Here is a 21,575-nt window from a genome sequence, read left to right on the forward strand (position 1 = left end):
ACTGAGCCACCCAGGCGCCCGAAAGGCAATTCTTGAAGAGACTGCTCAGCACATGTAGAAAGGTGGCAGACTGACCCAAACTTAACCCCCAAACCATTTCACAGAAGGGAATATGTAGAAACCCCAGGACACCCATCGTCCTCGACATGAGCCTCATTTCGAAGGGAAGGACTCCACAGACTTGGCTGGACCAAGGACAGCAGGACACGGACTTCTGTCCTCACCTCAGAGGGGCTTGCACGCCTCCATGCCCATCATGGCCCCACCATTGTCAAGAAAACTACTTTCCAGACAGGGGGAAATTATGTCATTCTGCATCTGAGCTGATGCTGCATTACCTAACTTCTACTCCCTCCCAGCGCACGAGGAGCATGACTCCGTTCCACCTGCAGTAAATGCCCATCAAGCAAGTGGCTTTCAAAATGGAGTCGCTGCTATATTCATCAATTGTAAACATTTCTTTTTCAAATAACGGAAATGCCCTCTGCCACTTTTTAAAAAAGAAATCTTTGACATTTTGTGAGGTCACGGCTGGTCCAGCCATACTCACTCCCCTGAGCCTCTTGGCTCAGAGGCCTCCTCTTCCCAGAACAATCCAGTCCTGAGAACTAAAGTACCTTATAAACCTCAGCTCTTCCTCTGGGGCATGACGGGGGCATCAGCCCGGTTTCCCACGCTGTTCTGTTCGCTGGGCCCTGGCATAACCCGCTGCCCTCACTCCAGTAACTACCAGCGTGTGGTGCTGGAGCTGCCGGTCTCCTTGCTTTCCTGAGGGCCCAGCCGGTGAGGCTGGCTCTGTCCTGCTCCTGTCCTCTCTGCAGTCCCCCTCGCTGAGGGCTGGTATGACGGACGAACCTCCCTGCTGTTGCTGTTGGCGGTCACCTCTGCTTGCCAGGTCACCAGCTTTCCCGTGAGCTTCCCCAGAGCAGTCCTTCCCTGCCTGTGGGGAGAGGTTCCTAAAATAGCTAGAATTTTTGTATTTGGAAACCTTAAAACTTTCTAAGATAAGTGGTGCTAGAGAATGGAGATGGGCTTGAATGTATGAAAACCCATTTACATGTCTTAAATATATACTAAAGTGAAACAAGAAAGTAAAAAAATAAGGATTGTGGCAATGCCATTTCACGTATCTTAAACTAGAAAACTGCTACTAATTCATACTTTCCCGTTACTGTCCACTTGAGGACGAGGCCTGGACTGGGTGGGAACTCCAGCTCTGCCCTCTCTGGCTTTCATCACCATGCTGGTACATTCATCCATCCTGACTCCATGCTCATGACACATATCCTAAAGTATTTGTGTATGTCTGGTCCTCCATCCAAATGTTCAGTGACTTTCTAATTTTGGTTCAAAGTAGCAGACTCCTAGGTAATAGTCTCTGGGGACCTGCCACTGTCCCATGGATACAGAATAACTTAAGTGCTTGACATTCTTTCTTTAAACTGGAACTTACCGAGAAAGGCAAGTGTATCTCAGGCCTTTTCTGGACATAAAGTGTGAGCTCTGCCCGCGATAACTTCTTGGCAAAGCACATCTCTCATGGAAATGTCAACTGACCCTCCCTCTTCACATTTGTCAGCACGCTGGCTTGAGGGCCAGATTTACGTAAGAGAAAGAGATGGTTTTGGCCAGGGAGCAAGGCGGACCTCCCCCTGTGCCTTGGCAGCCAGGAAGGAGGGAAGACTGACAAAGAAATGGAGGTGGCTATGTCTCAATAGACTGAAACACAGAGTCACGCTTGAAGAAGATTCGCGGCTAGATGTGACCTTGAGGCTGCACAGGACCCCTGGCCTGGGACGTAGGTGTCAGCATGGCTGATGAGCATGGAGCAGAAAGGGACCAATGTTCCTGGCCTTCCCTCTCTTTCTAAACTGTTGCCTACCCAAAGAAGGTTAGGGAGCAAGCTCAGCCCTGACTGAAGTTAAGGTTTTATTTAGCGTTATTTTGTAAATATGCCTGCCCAGCAGAATTGGGGCTTGAAGTCAGAAATGAAGCTGTTGCAGGGGCGCCTGGGTGGCTCAGTCGTTAAGTGTCTGCCTTTGGCTCAGGTCATGATCCCAGGGTCCTGGGATCGAGCCCCGCATCAGGCTCACTGCTCGGTGGGAAGCCTGCTTCTCCCTCCCCCACTCCCCCTGCTTGTGTTCCCTCTCTCGCTGTGTCCCTGTCAAATAAATAAATAAAATCTTAAAAAAAAAAAAAAAGTCTGCCTTTGGCTCAGGTCATGATCCCAGGATCTGGCTCAGTCTGCTTCTCACCCTCCCTCCACCCCTTCTCTCTGCTCGTGCTCTCTCTTGCGCATGCTCTCAAATAAACAAATAAAATCTAAAAAAAAAAAAAGAAAGAAAGAAATGAAGCTGTTGCAGGGGACCTGGGTGGCTCAGTCGGTTAAATGTCTGACTCTTGATTTTGGCTCAGGTCGTGATCTCGGGCCCCGTGTCAGACTCTGCGCCCAGCAGGGAGTCTGCTTGAGGATTCTCTCTCTCCCTCTCCTTCTGCCCCTCCCTCTATTCGTGTACATGCGAGCTCTCTCAAATAATTAAATAAAACTTAAAAAAAAAAAGAAATGAAGCTGTTGCAGAAAATCAAATTCTATTCCTTGCTCACCTGAATTTGGGATGAATCATATTTGCTCTGTAGGAACCACGGGGGAGGATGTTCACATGGAAATGGGCCCTAGCCTAAAGACAGCTGAGGTCTCACACCTCACAGGCTGCTCTCCCAGCTGCTTCCTGTTGATCAGGAGCCTCTAACATCCTCTTTCTGCCTCTCCGTTTGGGTGCACGTCAGAGGCAGGGATACGCCATCTTGGCTGCCCATGGGGATCACCCAGGAGCTTTAAACACTATTCACACCTGGGGTTCCCCCGGAGATTCTGATTTCACCAGCATGGGATGCTGCCTTGGGGACTTAAAAATCTCCTCAGGTGACTGCCACGTGCAGCCCAGGCTGTGAACCATGAGCTAAAGAGCCACCTATGGGCTTCTTCCAGTGAATGGCTTCTGGCAGCTACCTTGCTCAAGCTGCTGACTTGGAAGTAGCGATCAGGAGATTCATTTTTTACCTTCGCTCATGTGCGGGGCAGGATCTGTCACATGGACTTTCTGTGATGGGAAGGGCATGTAGAAAGACATACATGACAAACTAGGCCCTGGAGGTAGGCAGGGCCAGGTGCCTCTGACAGGTGTATGAGTCAGGAGCAAGGTGTCAGGGGTCCACAGAAAGAGCTAGAGTTTCCTCTCCATCCTGGTTCCATCCAAGGCTTCCTGCACCTTCCTTTCCTCCTTATTATGGGATGTAGATTGTCACGGTAATGGAGAAAGCCAGAGAGAAAGAGGATCATATCCTCCCGTGGAGCCAGTAGGCAATATAAATTTTTCTTGAAAGAATGAATGCATGCGGGAGAATGATGTTTTCTTTTCTTTTTTTTTTTTTTTAAGATTTTATTTATTTATTTGAGAGAGAAAGAATGAGAGAGAGCAAGCACATGAGAGGGGGGAGGGTTAGAGGGAGAAGCAGGCTCCCTGCCGAGCAGGGAGCCCGATGCGGGACTCGATCCAGGGACTCCAGGATCATGACCTGAGCTGAAGGCAGTCACTTAACCAACTGAGCCACCCAGGCGCCCAGAATGACGTTTTCTGTAGCAGTGCTGGGGAGACTGGCATTTGTTTTCCTTACTGGGACCCCAGGGAAGCCTTATGAGGTGGGGGAAGAATTAGGAGGGGGAAGCCCGCATAAAGAGAATGTACCCTACATGCAGGGTGTTTGTGATAGCTTTTGAATTCTTTTTTTGACTATAAGCCTGAAGTGTGATGAGAGATGCTGGTCTTGGGACAGATTGGCTTTGACTACCTGGTCAAACTTTTGTTGGTGGGTTTGCTTGGGTCTCCCCAACCTCCCTTAAAGCCTCTTGAATGAATTCCAAGACACGACAAGCCTTCTAAGAAAGCTCACACATTTTTCTAGCCCATGTGAAAGATGCAAAAGATCACAGATTCTTGCATTGAACGGACCTGAATTAAGCTGCCTTATGATGAATTCGATCTGGCGGACCATTTCAGCATTGCCTTCTTTGATGAAGCAGCGAAGGATGTCCTCCATTCCCTAGGGGCATTGGAGAGAGTAAGAGTTAATATTTCAGGGCTTTTTTTTTTTTTTTTTTTTTTTTAATGGGGTGAAACTAGTTTTCAATGGAATAGTTTTACCTAATCAAAAAAAACCCCTTTATTTGGAGGGGAGGGATATACACAATAAAAATTCCTCTGCTAGTACTAAGCATTATTTTTGTTCTTTTTACAATTCACAGTGGAATTATTTTCCTCTTGGTTGACTATCCGACCAAATTATAAAACATTTAGCCAACAAGAAAACCTATTGTACAGAGAACTGGGGGTTGCCAGAAGGAGGTGGGTGGAGGGAGGGGTGAAGTAGGTGAAGGGGATTAGGAGGTACAAACTTCCAGTTAGAGAATAAGTAAGGAGTCATGGAGATTAAAAAAAAAAAAAAAAGTACAGCATCAGGAATATAGTCAATAATGCTGTAATAATGTTGTATGGTGACAGATGGTGACTGCACTTCTCTTGATGAGCCCTGGGTAACATAGAGAATTGTTGAATCACTATATTGTACACCTGAAACTAAGATAACACTGTATGTCAACTATACTCTGATAATAAGTGAAAAAAAAAAACTGTAAAATTTTACTGGGTAAGTAAGTACTCCCTTTAGTTTGGGCAGTATGTTGTTTTGGGAGGTGGTTTCTTTCTTGCGATTTCTTTATACTCTTCCTTCTGGATTTTAGGCACAAAATGAAGAGTAAAACCGTACGTGTAGAGAAGTAAATGAACAAGCAGCACCTCTTTTTAAACAGCTATCATTCTTTTTCTATCAAAATAATTACAAAGTCACCACACCGTACATTATTTACTTTATCATAAAACGCTGACATCAGACTTTTCAATATTGACTAACAGAATTGTAGGGAAACGTAGAGGTTAAGACACGGACTCGAGCACAGGTGTCTGTCTCCCCTCCCTCCTCTTTCCTTGAGGGATGCGAATGAGGATTTGTGGCTGGAGCTGGGGAGGCTTCTTGCCACTGCAAGGGGAAAGTGTTTCTCATCATGAACCCAAAACAGAGGAAGCAGAGAGAAATGGATCTACTAACAGTGAACTCTGATCAAGCTCTGCCTGGAGTTTATGCCTGGACTTCTCAGTGAAATGAGCCAACATTTCCCTCTTTAAAGGCAGGCCTGTTTGGAATCAATAGCTCTAACTGAATCAAAGAAGTGCCAAGTGTGCAGTTTTGAACACGGTGAATTCCCATCACCTAGAGCAGAGCATTACCTTCTAGAAGGTTAAGACTGGATTGTATCTGAGCTCCCTCATGAATTAACTGTGTGACCTTGGTCAAATTGCTTAGTTCCTCTCAGCCTATGTCCTCAACTATAAAATAAAGATGGCAACTCTAGTTAACATGAAATTTTTAGAAGATGAAGAATGTAAACTGGGTATTGGTTATATAGATGTATGTTTGTCAAATGCGCGGAACTACGTATATAAGGCCTATGCATTTCACTGTTCATAAATCATATGTAAAAAAATAGCATCTAGTCCAACCGCTGGCACACAATAGATGCTCAATAAATGGTTAAGATTGTGCTTGCTGTTTGGAAGGGTTTTGTGGCTCAGAAGAGAGATCTGCTGGCTGAGGCCAAGGGAATAAACAAGGTTGCAGGTGACAGAAGAGTGAGAGGCTTAGGACAGCATCTTTGAGAACAGTAACATTTAACTGGTAGGCAGAGATAGGTAAGCACACAGAGGAGAACGTGAAGGAGTGGTCTGGAAGGGAAGAACAACTCTGGATAGTCCTTGGATCAAGGAAGAGGGTGCCAAGAGGGCAGCAGTCTGCTCCAGCTCAGGGCGGAATGTTTGGCTGGGGTTTAAATCCCACAGAAGAGCTTCGTGGCTGACAACTGCTTCAGCCCTGGATGCAGGAGGCTTTGGAGTAGGCATGAGGGCATCCCTATTGATCTGAACTGCTCTCCCGCCCCAGACCTTGGCAGTCTCTTCCAAGTTCAAATGGGGCTCAGTGTACTCTTTTACCATTTTCTCCACTTTGGTGGGTATTATTTTGAGACTGCCATAATAGCATTTGGTACTGATATAATTTTTAGGTATTCTTCGTCATTTTCCACCAGCACACAAATAGTTGCAAAAACAGAGTTCTTATAATATCATATTCTCCTCTCCTGGGACTCCAGTTACATAAGTGTGAGACCTCTGGGTATCGTCCCCCAGGTCTGAGGCACTGTCCCTTTCCTCAACATTTTTTCTCTGTGGCCTGGATGATCTCTAAGAGTCACACCCTCACACCCTACAATTTCAAGTCTCTCCTCCCCACCTGGTCCCTGTCCCTTTACCGCCGTTCCCTCCTGTCTTCTCCACCCCTCACCCTGGATGTCCTTCCTCCATGCTGCTTTTCATGCTACTTGATCCATATCATCTCTGTTCTTTCTTTTTCTTCAGCCTACATGTCTGCTTCCTTGTTTTGGCCTTGGTTGACAATTCCTGTCACTGGAATGACCATAAGGCAGAATTTAATCAAGTTTATTTTCCCTGTTCCGTATTGAGATAGATTTTATTTTTTTTTAAAACAATAGGCAGTTAAGTTGCATTACTATACTGTGACCACACAGAATGGTTCTTAATTTTTTATCTCTGGCATAACTGTTGATGTAATTTTAGATGACTAATTAGGAGCTTTAGCAATTCTTTTAAGGAAGCAAAATCAAGTGGAAGAACATGTTTCGTTGGTCTCAAACTGAATTTGGCCTGTGTTTTGACTGTGGAAATATATTTAATCTCTTCATCATAGCATTTAATATGCCCACTGTTAACCTGGTTTCACATTACAGGGAAAAGGGCAAAACTCCAGTGCTTTTGCTGATTAGATCTAGAAACACTTGTCACTTTAAAAGATGCTAATCGCCTGAAGCTTGTTTTATACTTCCAATATAAACACTAATGTAAACACACTAAATACTGAATTCACTATTTACCAACCAAAGTAGCTACCTGACAGTTTCATCATCGTTAGCTGGACTTCTGGCCCCACTGGTTGCTGTCGGAGTGCCTGTAGGTTAAGAGTGTCTGGCCTGCACCAGTTCTTTTTTTTTTTTTTTTTTAAGATTTTTTATTTATTTGATAGAGAGAGACACAGTGAGAGAGGGAACACAAGCAGGGGGAGTGGGAGAGGGAGAAGCAGGCTTCCCGTGGAGGACGGAGCCCGATGCGGTGCTAGATCCCAGGACCCCGGGATCATGACCTGAGCCGAAGGCAGACGCTTAACAACTGAGCCACCCAGGCGCCCCATGGCCTGCGCCAGTTCTCACTGCTGCCCCAGGCCCTCCAGGAATCCTGGGGGTGCATTTCAGTCGGGACTTTCTCCATTTTACCATTTTCCTGCTCTCCTACTATGAAATGCATAGGCTTACCCAAAGCCCCAAATTAAAATGAACCATTAAAAATGTCTATAAAAATGTAACTTTCCAAAAATAAGCCTGCTGGGAACTTTCTAACACTGTAGTTTTTGTTAGAGAGAGAGAGAGAAATTGAGCATGAGCAAGGCAGGGGCAGAGGGACAGAGAGAATCTTAAGCAGGTTCCACACCCAGTGCAGGGAGCCCAATGTGGGCTCACGACCCTGAGATCAGGACCTGAGCTGATCAAGAGTCAGACACTCAACCGACTGAGCCATCCCGGTGCCCCTCTAACACTGTAGTTCTTCCTTTAAAAAAAAAAAAAAAAAAAAATTTTTTTTTTTTTTTTTTTTTTTTTTTGAGAGAGAGAAAGAGAGCACGAGAGGAGGAAGGGTCAGAGCAGGGAGCCCGATGCAGGACTCAATCCCGGGACTCCAGGATCATGACATGAGCTGAAGGCAGTTGCTTAACTGACTGAGCTACCCAGGAGCCCCTCTAACACTGTAGTTCTTAAGATTTAGGAGTTAGGGATCCCTTGAGAATCTGATAAAAGCTACAGACTCTCTCCCCAGAAAACTGCACATGTGTATCTGGCATATAATTTCAGGGAGTTCGCAAACTGTGTGTAAGCCACGGAGCCCAACACGGTCTAGGAGCTCCCTGCTCTAACAGCTTCCGAACCGCGCCACTGACTGAAGCTTACGAACTGCTCCAGCCCATTTTCTTACCATTGCTCTTGCTTCCTCACGAATGGATGGAATAGAAAGGATGCTGTACAGAGCTCCATTCACATACGGCTGTATCTTTAAGGGGAGAAAAAACGGTCATTTGCAAGTTCTCAAACACTGTACAACTCCATGATCAAACACCCCACTCAAGAATAATCTGGCTAATGAGGAGAGTGAGCGTTACCATCTTCCTGAGCTCCAGGATGCCTGTTTCCAAATGACCGATCTCTCCATTTGCATGTCCCAGTGACAGCGACAACTAAGAGTTCAAAGCCAAGTTCATTATTGGCTCCCAAAGCTCACTCCTGCTGTGTTTCACTGCTTAACTAACGTCATGCTGATCACGCAGGCTTCTAGAACCGCTGGAGTCATCATCGATTGTTCTCGCTTCTCTCCAGAGTTCAGTCTCCAGGCTCCTTTGATAGGAACCCTTCTTTCCCACACACACTGCCACTGACCTTGCTCAGACATCGTCCGTGACCTAGGTGACACTCAATCTCCAAAAGAATCTCTCTCTGCCTTTGATGTTCACACTATAGTCCAACAATCACATCATTGCCAAAATTCTACAACATGGGCCAAATCATCCCGCTTCCTACCTCGGAAACCTTCCCTAGAGCCTACCTGGAAAGTTCTAACTTCTTAGTACAGCACACAGGCCCCTTCAAGGTTTGGCCTCAATATCATGTCCCCCTGCCCCTCCCTTCCTGCCACCATGGGGTTTACACTGTACAGATCGGTCTCACCCTACTTACAGGGCCCCCCACCACACCACACACTCTGCTCTGCTTCCTGTATATCCCTCCACTGCTCTACTGGATTCAGTCTATTTTTATATTTATACTTCTGTCTCCCCCATTGTGAGCTCTTCAAGGACTGGACCCATGTTTTACTTACACAGGTAGCCCCAACCTCAAGCTGCACAGGACACAGTACATGGCAGGTGCTTGATAAATGAGAGCTCCCTTTTGAGTAGATTTTGTGCTACACCCTCCACAGCAATGGAGGAGGGCCCATTCCCACCATTCTTTTCCAGCACTGGACTTTATTATCCCTTAGTTTTTGCCAGTCTAATGGGTAAAGAGAAAAAAGGCATCTTATGGTTGTTTTTAGTTTCATTTTCCTGACTATCGGCAAAACTAAACATCTTGTCTTTATCTATGGGTCATCGAGATTTACTCTTCTGTAAACTGCCCATGTGTGCACTTTATCCTTTTCTTATGTCTTTTAATTATCAATTTACAGGAGATCTTCATATATAAGGGATATTAAACTTTGGTCCTATGTGATACAAACTTTTCCTCAGGGTATCATTTGTCCATTGACTCTTACTGTGGCCTCTTTTTCCATATAAAAAAATTTAATGTTCACAGAGTCAAATCTGTGCATCTTTTTCTTTATGGCTCTCGGGTTTCATTTTCAAAATCACGACTATCTCACACAGGACACATGTACGTAGCATTGATTTGTGTAGCGAACACATTTCTAGGCTCTAACATGTGTACAGGTCGATTTTCCAGCTCATCTTCAAAGCAAATATATTTGTAACAATCCTCCGGTCTATTCTGTCCTCAGAGGTAACATACTGGTTCCAACACTTGAAACCAACATTTACTATTAGAGACTGAATATATTTCCCGTAGGCTTCAACTGCCTTCGTTGAATAAAATGGAGAACAGAGTCTAGAAGCAGTCAAGAGCTCTTGATTTTAAAATATAAAAAGCATGGCATACACTGTAACAACCACCAACCCTTCACTTGCTGAAGCGGCCCGGGTCACTCAGCTGGGGGGGCCAGGGGGATGGAAGATGCGAGACAAATGAAGAGAAGGAGAGCTGTCTGCAGCTAAGTGCCTCACTCTGACCCAGTGGTACTCAGTCCTGTCCTGCTAAGACACCCGTGCACCTGATCTGGCTAAAGAGGTCAGGTTTCTGTTGAGGCTTTGGCTTCAGGTGCCAAGTGATGCCACGGTTTCTGCACAGGCATCTGCAGAAAGCCAGTGAGAGGACACTCATACCATGTTAAGATTTAGGAGTTAGGGATCTCTTGAGAATCTGATAAAAGCTACTAGTTTATCAATTAGTTTATCAAGACCTCTACTTCATTTTAAAAGGGCTTATGGCCAACAGGCTGGCCAACAGAAAACCCCACCGTGTTGGGGAGGACACGGGGGAGAGCAGAGGCTGGTAGAGCCACTCTGCAGGACAACGTGGCGGGACTCCGACCTGAGACGGACCCCCAGGGCGAGCCAGCAGCGACGCGTGTGTCTGCACCCCGGGGGCCCCTGGGGGCCAGTATGACGATGTCACTGAGGACCAGCGTGGCGGCTCAGGGCTGGAGGCAGCGGAGGTGGACAAGCCTGGGGGACTGGATGGGGGCGCCGCAAACAGGGGCTGTTTTGCAGTGGCGAGATTAAGGAATGAGAGGTACACAAAGCAACACAGAAAAGTCTAAAAACAGTGAAAAAGTAAGAAAAGAAGGCGATCTAGAGCGCAATACCACTGACACAGTTACACATGCAGGAACAGCGTTAACTAAACTTTCAGGCCACGCCGCACCACGGGGAGAGCCGACGTGGGGGAAGCACGAAGCAGGGTAGGTGACAAGGAGGAGAGTGAGGCCTGGGAGGGAGCTGACACAGACCCGTGACGGCGGAGCGATAGGAAATGAGGAGCTGGGATCAACCTCCCGCTTCCCAGTTCCAGAATGTGGAGGAGGGGGTGCACTGACTAGCGTGGCCAGCCTCCCCCAACCCCCAGGCTGGCAGCGCCAGCCCAGTACCTCGTGGTTCTCATGGCCGAGCAGATCCGACAGAACTTTTAGCACCGGACCCGCCACCTTGGCACACATGTTCTTCCCTTTAGAAAAAACAAGGAGACAAAACACGACATGTCTAAACGTCCAATCACAGTTTCAAGTCAGGCAGACTTGAACACAAATCTTGGCTCCTCTGCTTATGAACTGTGTGGCCCCAGGTGAGTCACTTAGCCAATCTGGGCCCCAGTTTCTTCCTCCTGGCATTCCTTAGGGATTATTAACATCTGTTGCAAAGGGTGATGTAGAAGGAAGTAACTCAGAACAGGCTGTGCATTCCGAGTGCTCAGTAAATGGTGGCGCAGAGGGCACAGAGCTATTCGTGACCGTCAGTGGGAACACAATCTATTACAGAGCTGTGCTCTGCCTCCCAGGTGCTCACACCACCATCATAAAAATCATACAGGTGTCTTAGCCAATCCAAACATCGTAACAATCGCTGCAAATAAATTGGTGATACTAAGAAAAGCTGCTTAGAATCTGGTAAATGTTTCAAAGCTAGGATACTTGCATATGCTATTGTTTAAGCTTAAGAAGATTGAAATCACATTTACTCAGTCAACAACACATGAGTGGTTCAGATTACAAAGCATCCAAAGGCAACGAAGCTTCTCATAAATACCGCTGAGTTATTTAACCATGTAACCTTCTTCTTCCAAAACTGGGGCTGCTCAGACCGGGGTCAGCCACAGGCTGGACTTAACACTTCTTCTAAAGAAGCTTCTTCCATCCCAGGTAACAGATCACTTAAATGGGATGGAACCTCTAGAAAAGCTGCAATCACTACTTTTATGGATCAAATGTCCCGAGATGTGCACGGGAGAATCCCATGTCGGGGGAGTGAAGGGGGAGAGACGGCCATGGTTAGGAGCAGGGACACGGTCTGACATCCTTGCTCTGCCCCCAACTTAGCCCTGTAGAATCTTGGAAACATATTTCTCTGTCTTTGGATAGAATGGATCATAATTCTTCACCTCCTACCTTTGAATAATGCAATGAAGATGAAGAAAAATGTAAACTACTTAATTTCCTCTTAATTCAGGCACTGCATACCTATAAAATGTTCTTTTCCAAGGCCAGAATGGTATCAGGCTTCAGGGATTCAACAGCTGCATAACTAGTTGGAAATGTTTTATACTCTACTGCTGTTTCAGTTTTCTATGAGGGAGACTAAAGGCAAACCACATCAGGCTGGGTGGTCATCCAGGTTTGAGGGTTAGGCTCTCTTCCCCTCCCCCGCACCAAAGCCAGAGGGCCCAGGGACAGGGGGCTGTGAGACCTGCACTCCTGAGGCAGAGGTTCATGAGCAAAGCCACCGAGTACTCCAGTGTATAGTCCGACAGGCAATCGGGGTCCTTCAGAATATCAATCAGCCAGAAGATGAGGCCATCTCGAATCATTGCTGTCTGCAGCGGGCGCCTAGGATGCAAAAGCCTACAGGTCAACTAAAGCTCGCAAGAAACTTTCCCTGTAAGAGTGCATGGTGATGTGCATACCGACTGGAAAAGACAAACTGATGGGGCGCCTGGGTGACTCAGCCGGTTGAGCGTCCGACTCTTGGTTTCAGCTCAGGTCATGATCTCAGGGTCATGGGATCGAGCCCCCTGCTGGGCTCTGTACTCAGCGGGAGTCTGCTTGAGGATTCTCTCTCCCTTTGCCCCTCCCCCCTGCTCTCTTTCTCTCAAATAAATAAATAAATCTTAAGAAAAAAAAGAGACAAGACAAACTGTGGAAGATACAGACTCTGAAGAACATTTTGTTAGACCCACACACAACTGAAACAACAAATTCTTTACCTTTTGCAGGTATCCCTAAGGATTTAGAGAGAGACAAGGCAGTCAGGACACCTTCTACTTTGAAAATTTCTTTTTCTATTTAAAATGAGCAGAGTACTACTTCAAATATTTAATAAATATTTACTGAAAGCTTTTGGTCTACTTCACCCAGCAGACAGCCACAGAAATAGTTCATTGACAAACAGATTTTTAGTAAACTCTAGTCCAGCTAGGCACTTTGAGCTGTGTAAAAACAAAGAAAAGCCAAAAATCAGCTCAATCCCATTTTGATTCAGGTCTCTGTAACGTAAGGGTAGTTTAATGATGTGAGCAATACAATTTATACAGAATTATTTTCTGCCCAAAGTCTAGGTGTAAGATCTTATAAAATCCAACATCTCATCCAAATGTGTTATGGTGGGAATGTCTTCCTGCCAACCTCAAGAACTGATGAGATTCAGGGTGCCTGGATGGCTCAGTCGGTTCAGCGTCCGACTCTTGATTTCAGCTTAGGTCATGATCTCAGGGTTGTGAGATCGAGCCCCACGTCCCGCTCTGCACTGGGCGTGGAGCCTACCTAAGACTCTCTCCCTCTCCCTTTGCTCGTCCCCCCACCAAAGAATTGATGAGATTAAGCATGATGGTATCACCATGAGAAGTCATGTGAATTCTTTGAAAATCAAAACACCATGGAAGAAACACCACTGTACATCTCCTAATGAACAGGCTATGGTAAAACTCGCACCCAGGGCACTATCTGTTTGGGCTATTCTTTTTTTTTTAAGATTTTATTTTTTTAAGTAATCCCTACACCCAACGTGGTGCTGGATCTCACAACCTGAGATCAAGAGTCACATGCTCCACTCACGGAGCCAGCCAGGCGCCTGTCTGTGCTATTCTTAAACACCACACTCACCTCACCAGTGAAATTTACTGGAATACAATGAAGGCAACACTCTTGGTAATCCTAACTACTCTCTACCTTCATTGTACAGACCCTAGAACATTGCAAAGACATCAAGCATATTTCTAGAACAGAACAGCTTATTACTGTTTGAAGCACAAGAAAAAACTGGCAATAAATATCTATATTACCAGGAGGAAGTATTTCTTCATTATATCTTATCTTTGTTGCTATAGTTATTAAATTTCCAAAAATTTTCCAAATACGGTCAACATCAAGCTAAATTATCTTTCTAAACAAAAACCAAGTGTTCATATGATCTGAGGAAACAAGAGCTTTACTGCTGGAGTTTACCACTTACAGTTCTTTTCAATTCACACATAGTTTGAACAAGAACTTTTCATTGGCAGGGACCTGGCAAACAGTAGGAACTGAACACCTACTGCTTTTCCCTCTCTAAATGTGCACACTTAGAATAAGTCACTTTGCAGGCCTTAGGATACTAGCGAGAGTCAATCACATGTCAACCACGTCTGACAGGAAGAAAGTATGTCCAGAAGAGGACTAACGATCAGAAAAAGCTGAGGACTCAAGGTACTAGAATTCTTCCTAAGGCAAAGAGAAAGTGAGGTGCTCCTGAGGGAATCCACATGCTGGAAGAATTCTATGACTCAGTGACTCCACTCCTAGACACTGACTGACTCAGGGGAAGGGAAAGGATGCATCCACACAGAGACTTGTAGGCAAATGTTCAGAACACGATTAGACACAAAGAGTAGATAAAATCCAGATGTCCATCAACTGATGAACAGATAAACCAAATGTGGTCTCTCCATGAAATGGCGTGTTCTTCAGCATTACAAAAGGAGAAAGTACTCACACAGGCTACCATATGGATGAACTTCAGAAACGCTATGCTAAGTGAAAGAAGCCAGTCAAACAGAACAAATATTATATGATTCCACTTACCTAAAAATGTCCATTATGGGTAACACTACAAAAAACAAATCAGTGGTTACCTAGGGCTGGGGGTCGGAATAAGGACTGGAAATGGGCCTGAGGTTTCTTTGTGTGGTGATGGAAATGTTCTAAAATTAGCTTGTGGTGATGGTTGTACAACTCTGTAAGTACACTAAAAATGAGTGAATGGTACATTTAAAAGGGATGAATTCTGTGCTATGAGAGTACACTTCGATAAAGCTGTTCATGAAGAAAAGCAAGCTCTAGGTGGATAGAGCATGCAAGTCCTGACAGGGTCCAGGTGGGGACTACAGGGTGGGCTGCTGGGACGCACGCACAAGGAAGCGGGAGGCCCCAAACCTGCCTTCCACGGAACTACCGAGCACACTGACGTGACTGTGCGTTTACGTGCACCTCCCATAACGGGCTGTGAGCAACGTGCAGGCTGAGCCCTATCAGGTTTTGTTCGTGGGCATGCGGCCTGGAACACAATCCAGCCCCTGGCCAGCACCAGCTACCGGTCACGAGGAGACCACAACAGCACTTCCTCCCTCTGCAGCAGCTTGAGCAGAAGGTTTTGAGGATTCGAGATAAGCTTTCTAGCTCCATCTTGGAAAGTCACCCAACCTCTCCTAAATGTTAACTGAAAATATCATCTGCCTCTTGGGCTGCCACTGGGACTAAACAGTGGCTCACATAAGCCCTATTTGATTTCACAGGAGCCACGAAGACCTACTGCACGGTCAGCACCTGAGGCTGAACTTCTGCAAGGCCCCGAGAACGTTCTCGCGGGTGACGATGTCCTCATCCTCCTCCTTCAGCCTTTCCTCCAGCATGTGCAGCACCTTTGTGCTCTGGGCCAGGTAGAGGCGACCTAATAATATAACCAGAGATGCACGGGTGAGAGAATTTATCTTGTGTTAAGTTAATGCCCCAAAATCACTTTCTATGAACACTTTGCATGTAATACATGTAGAGTTTAGCTAATTTTAGGTTCTAAAAAAAACTTAGAACCTATTTCTTCTGCAAAGTTGGTTTTATCCAATCAACTATTTAATGACGAGAAAACTACTCTTCTTATAATCGAAACATAATTCATCATGGGGCATCTGGGTGGCTCAGTCGGTTAAGCCTCTAACTCTTGATTTCAGCTCAGGTCGTGATCTCAGAATTGTGAGATCAAGCCCCGTGTTGGGCTCCACACTCATTGGAGAGTCTGCTTCTCCTTCTCTCTCTCTCAAATAAATAAATAAATAAATAAATAAATAATCTTTAAACATAATTCATCACTATGTTTTTGTGGGGAACACTGCCAGATCTACAGGGAGAAAGAAGGTGAGGAATCTATATGTTATGGGCTCCTTAGTCTTTATAATAGAGGCTGTCAAATAGTAATGCTTTCTGGCCACACGCCTTGCTCCTTCTAGATGTACCCGTGGCCTGCAGAAGGAGTTGGGAACCATACCCGGGACCCTACAATAAGCCTTGAGTTATCACTAGCCCATTGTGGACTTGAGTCTTGATACAGATGATGTTAATGCATGTACCTTCGTTCATAATAAAGGTCTGCTAAATGGTTGGAAGAACAAGCAAATAATTGAGTGAACCAACTTTTGGAGTATCATATATTCATAATTTGAAAACTCCCTTTATTCACATTTAAAAAGCTGAAACAAAGCAGAACTTATAGAAGATAATGATACTTTGTAAAGTCATTCTGAATTCAGCTTTGGTGTGTATTACCTTTGGAATTTTCAAATCCTCTTGGTATAAGAGGTTATCCGCTTTTTTTTTTTTTTTAAGATTTTATTTTTAAGTAAATTCTACACCCAATGTGGGGCTTGAACCCACAACCCTGAGAGGTCAAGAGTCACACGCTCCACCGACTGAGCCCACCAGGCGCCCCCAAGAGTTTGTAGTCTCTTGAAGGAAATGATGCAGTGCCTATTGGGATCAGCTCTGATTATTTCACTAACTTTATTTTGCCTTAAGCAGAAAATTACAGAAAATGCATTACCTGTTATATACTTGAAAACAGTCTAAATAGTACTGTTACAAAACCAGAAAGCTTATAAAATAAAACCAGAAGGCTTATAAACTCTAAAACCATCAAAATTTGCTCTGACATAAACTAAGCAATGTGACAGCAACCAGCTTGCACGAGACACCTTCGATGCACTGAACAGGAATATACTGAGGAAACATATGGCGCCTTTAAGGAACTTGAAGAGGAATGTCCCCTTTCAAAGGAACAGAATGCACTACGTAAGACCTAGCCGTTCTCTTTGAAGAAAAGCTGACGACTCACCTTCTGCCAGGGACGCGAAGGCATTGACAAGCCGGGCCATGTACTGCCGAACCACCTCACTCCTGGACTGCAGCAGCTGGAGCACGCTCCTCTGCGGGCAGAAGCATCCAGAGAGGGAAACGATGAGGGTAAAGGAAACAGAGCCAAACATGCGGCTCCTCTGTGGGTGTGCGGTTCTCTGCCTCTGTGCGCAGTTATTAGAGGTGAAACAGACTGAAGTCAACACTTCATCTGGAAATCTCAATTTCCAACTGATTTTTTTTTTTTTAAGATTTTATTTATTTGACAGAGAGACACAGTGAGAGGGAACACAAGCAGGGGGAGTCGGGGAGGGAGAAACAGGCTTCCCGCGGAGCAGGGAGCCCGATGTGGGGCTCGATCCCAGGACCCTGGGATCATGGCCTGAGCCAAAGGCAGACACTTAATGACTGAGCCACCCGGGGGCCCCTCCAACTGGTTTTTTTATGAGAGCTGACAAGGACAAGTTACTGAGACTTCTAAGCTGAAAGACTGAATTCTACAGCGCGCTTAGCCAGTGGCTGGCACAAGGGAGGAATGCCATTTGTGATGACCACTGCTCCTGTTTTTCCAGGTTCATGATCGATCCAATACACGCATCTAAATTTGTTCCCTGCAAACCACAGTAAAGCTACAGTGCGTGGAGTTCTTTAAAAAAGGCATAAATTCTGAAGGACAGAGAGGGAGCACAAGTAATGCTAACAACACGATTTTGGAATCGGGAATGCAGGGTGGTGACAGACTTTAGCAGACCCAAGAATGCCAAGTCTCGAAGGCAGCAATGGGCAATGAGGAATTACTCAATTTACAGCACTTCATCCTCAAAAGGAAAAAAAAATAAAGAAGAATAGGTGAAAGCTGTTAAAGCTGCAGCTGGGTCCCACTCTTGCTGCTCCTCCCTACCGTCCTCCCGCCTACTTCCCCCCATCAGTCCGGGGGTGCTCCCTTGCAAGGCTAACACGAAAGGTTTCTGGGGCTGGGAGGAGTGAGTTGGACAGGTAGGCAGTCAGGGCCAGGGTCCCCAACAAGAAAATATGGAGTCAGGACAGCTAAGATAAAACAGCACTAACATCCTGTTTTGCAGCTTAGACAGGATCACACTTGCATTCTGTTTTGCAGCCTTTGCAGAAATGACTTCTGCAAAATGTCCTAAAATAAGACAATTAACCGCAAGCATTTGTCAATATCACGGGCAAGGGGCAGTTAAGACCTAAGCCCCCAGATGTCAGCAAAAAAAGACCATCAGCACAGAGACATTAACCCAATAGGTAGACAGATATGTGACCAAAGTCCTGATTGGGATGACTCAGCACACCCTGATTGCTTAAGATAGTTTTGCAGAAGAGCTGATAAAAACCCCTAAACTTAGAAACTCTGGGGGCAACCCACTCAGGCCCCCCGCCCTCTCCGGGAGCTTTACACTCTTGCTCAATAAACTTTGCTTTGCTGCCCACCACTCTTTGTCTGGTCTACCTCTTCATTCTTGGAAGCGGCGTGACCGAGAACCATGGGCACCAAGGGGACAAGAATCCTATTAACAGAGGGGGACACCTGGCACAGGTGAGCAGGGCTTCTACACCCAAATAGGGAGAAGGGACAGTGCCTAAATGCAGAATGAATACTGAACAGAGAGCACCCCATCCTATTCTCCTACCTGGCTCCCAGAAGGCTGCACCCAGACCTTCACCCTCTAGGTAGGAGATCAGAAGACTCTTCTTGGAGGAAAATGACCACCAGCCCAAGAGAAAAGAACCAGAGATCCTAAAATCAGAGGTTCCTACTAGACAGCCCACCTGGATCACTCTTAGTAAAGCTCTGCGTCTACAGGCCCTACCCTCATACTCAGAATTTCCAACTGGCTTTCATTCCCCCACTCAAAACATTATGAGATAACCAAGGTCTACCAGAAACCCAAGGCAAGTTTCCAATACAGGAGACAGGGTCAAAACAAATGGCGGGGGCAACCTGAAGGAAATGGGACTGTGCAGGGAGAAGAAAACCAGAGATAAGCGAAAATGTGTCACTCATAGTAGCCTCAGAGACACAAGAGGCTGTACTGTATCCATGAAAAAACAGACTGTCATAAAAAGGGGGAGTGAAAAACTCGACAGAAGGGTTGGAGAATAAAGATGAGGAGATCTCCCAGAAAGCAGAGCAAGAAGAAAAACAGAAAATATGAGAGAAAAGACAGAACCAGAGAACCAGTTCAAGAGGTCCAACATTCAGAGAGAGAACCGAGAAAACAGAGAGGAAATCATCAACAGAATAAAATCAAGAAAAGTTCCCAGGACTGCACTTGTCAGATGGAAAGGGCTCCCAAAGCACTCAAAACAATGAATCAAAATACACCTCATGAAAGACATCAGTGCGACATTTTTTAACACTGGTGACAGAAGACTCAACAGGCTGCTAGGGAGAAATAACCAGGCCACGTACAAAGGATCAGGAAATAGAATGACTTTGGACTTCTCAACAGCAACACTGGAACCTAAAAGACAACAGAGCAAGATCTTCCAAGTAATGAAGGAAAATTATTTACAACCCAGAATTTCATACAAAGAATAAAGACATTTTCTGACATACATCATCTCAAAAAATCTACTTCTCACCCATCCTTTCTCCGAAAGCTGTTAACTATAGGATGTTATTCTCTCGGTTGGATAAGAAAGAATAGTGATTCTCGAAAGTGTGGTCCTGGACCAGCAGCAGCAGCATCACCTGAAAACTTGTTGGGGATGCAAATTCGCAGGCCCCATCCCAGACTTACTAAATGGAAACTGCAGGGGCCCGGTAGTTTGTGTTTTAATGAGCTTTCCAGGTGATAAGACTGCATGATAAACTCTGAGAATAGCTCAGCTATTAGAACTCACTGAACGACCGGTCCAATTTCCTGGCTGAAAGGGCCAATCTCTCCGGTGTCATGGTGACATGGCATCCATTTTGCTCAAGTTTTCCTGCTCTGCAGATTCTCTGACACCTTAAGATAGCTCCAGCTCATTCCTTGCTTAAAATAAACCATGGCAATTAAAAATAATGACTTGGGGAAGAAATGACATGTCTTCGAGGGCTACAGAGATCACAGCATTATGACAAATATCACAAAACCTAGGACGTCTTTCATTAGAGAACACATTGTTTTTTATATATACAACCAAGACAGGCAAGAAGCCAATTAAGCTGTAACAGGCCACTGACTATTAGATAGGTTCTAATTTCCCAGAATCCTAAAATGGGAGGGAGGGGAATGCATCTCAGATTTAATGAAATAAGATAGTTTTAGAAAGATTCAATATTGAATTTACTCTTTGAATCTGAGTTTGTAAAGTCACAACAATATATTTTTCAGCTGCTTCATGCCTGATAAGTTGGTTTCAATGCCATTACAAAAATAAGCAGAAATAAAAGTAAAAGGAAATAAGTCAAAAATTTGAGAGACTATTTTTCAAACTAAATACAACTCTTTCACGGGAGCAGCAAGACTACATTCAAAGAATAAACTGGCAACTCAAGGGCCCCTGGGTGGCTCAGTCGTTAAGCGTCTGCCTTCGGCTCGGGTCATGATCCCAGGGTCCTGGGATCGAGTCCCACATGGGGGCTCCCTGCTCAGCGGGAGGCCTGCTTCTCCCTCTCCCCCTGCTTGTGTTCCTGCTTTCGCTGTCTCTCTCTCTGTCAAATAAATAAAATCTTTGGAAAAAAAAAAACAACACAAAAACTGGCAACTCAAAATTCTCCAACACTACGCCTGTGTGCAGGATAGACTAACGTGTGATTAGTTCTGCAGGGTGCTGTTTCATCGGCAATCCTAAGGGATGTTGATATTCCACCCAGTGCACACCCTGTGAAGCTTCAGAATAGGGAGGTAAAGTATTTAGATCATTTTGGATAACACTGAATGCAGATAATGAAATGCAGTGTCTTTCTATATGCCATGTTCAAGATCTCACTTCTCCTCCTGTCCAGTGAAGCCTGCTGTTGATAACAGGTAACAGGGTGAAGAGTGGGGAGGGAAACCACCACGTATTGGCTACTCTGTGCTGGGCACTGGGTTAAGTACTTCCCACACGTGACCAAACGCAATTATCCCCACAACCTCACGAGGCAGGTGATGGCTCCTTCTCCGAGATAGGAAGCGCCCACACACCCAGTATCTTACTTAAGGTTACCTGGCTCATGGGCAGTAGGGCAGAGGTTTAAAACCAGTTAATTTCACTCCAAATCCCATACTTTGCCCACTGCATCATCAGATCTATCTGGTCCAAAACTATATACAAATATTGTGTTAACATATTTTAAGTCAGGCCCAGATGAAAAACAATTGAATTGGCTTACCTGCCTTGCCCGCCATAAGTCATGCTGAGCTTGCAGGACTCATGGTTAAGGGGTGGAGTGAGACAAAGAGTTGGGATTTTGGGAAAAGGAAACATGACAGGAAAGAGCTCCAGAGTTGAATCAAGCAGTTCTAACCTGTTTAGCACTCTATTAGAGGTGAAAAGTGGGCCAAAGTCTGGGGTAAGTAGCAGATCTCACCAGCTACCAGAAGCTCGAGGTTGACATGCGGTCACTAGGCTGACATATCATATAAAGTCAAGCCG

General features: G+C 45.4%; 1 protein-coding gene across 2 annotated transcripts in view; it reads right to left on the reverse strand.

Annotated features, from left to right (window-relative positions):
* Positions 1-21,575, reverse strand: part of ARMC9 (armadillo repeat containing 9) — a 149,828-nt gene that overhangs the window by 74,406 nt on the left and 53,847 nt on the right. For both annotated transcript variants that reach the window (XM_035006901.1, XM_035006902.1), the window contains 6 exons: positions 16,966-17,056; positions 15,408-15,531; positions 12,298-12,437; positions 10,986-11,062; positions 8,205-8,279; positions 4,011-4,101 (listed from right to left, as the gene is read on the reverse strand). In XM_035006901.1, the coding sequence (XP_034862792.1) occupies positions 4,011-4,101; positions 8,205-8,279; positions 10,986-11,062; positions 12,298-12,437; positions 15,408-15,531; positions 16,966-17,056 (598 nt within the window). The remainder of the gene's footprint in view (positions 1-4,010; positions 4,102-8,204; positions 8,280-10,985; positions 11,063-12,297; positions 12,438-15,407; positions 15,532-16,965; positions 17,057-21,575) is intronic.

The sequence above is a fragment of the Mirounga leonina genome, unplaced genomic scaffold (assembly GCF_011800145.1).
Source record: "Mirounga leonina isolate KUSES-001 unplaced genomic scaffold, KU_Mleo_1.0 Mir_151, whole genome shotgun sequence".
NCBI lineage: Eukaryota > Metazoa > Chordata > Mammalia > Carnivora > Phocidae > Mirounga > Mirounga leonina.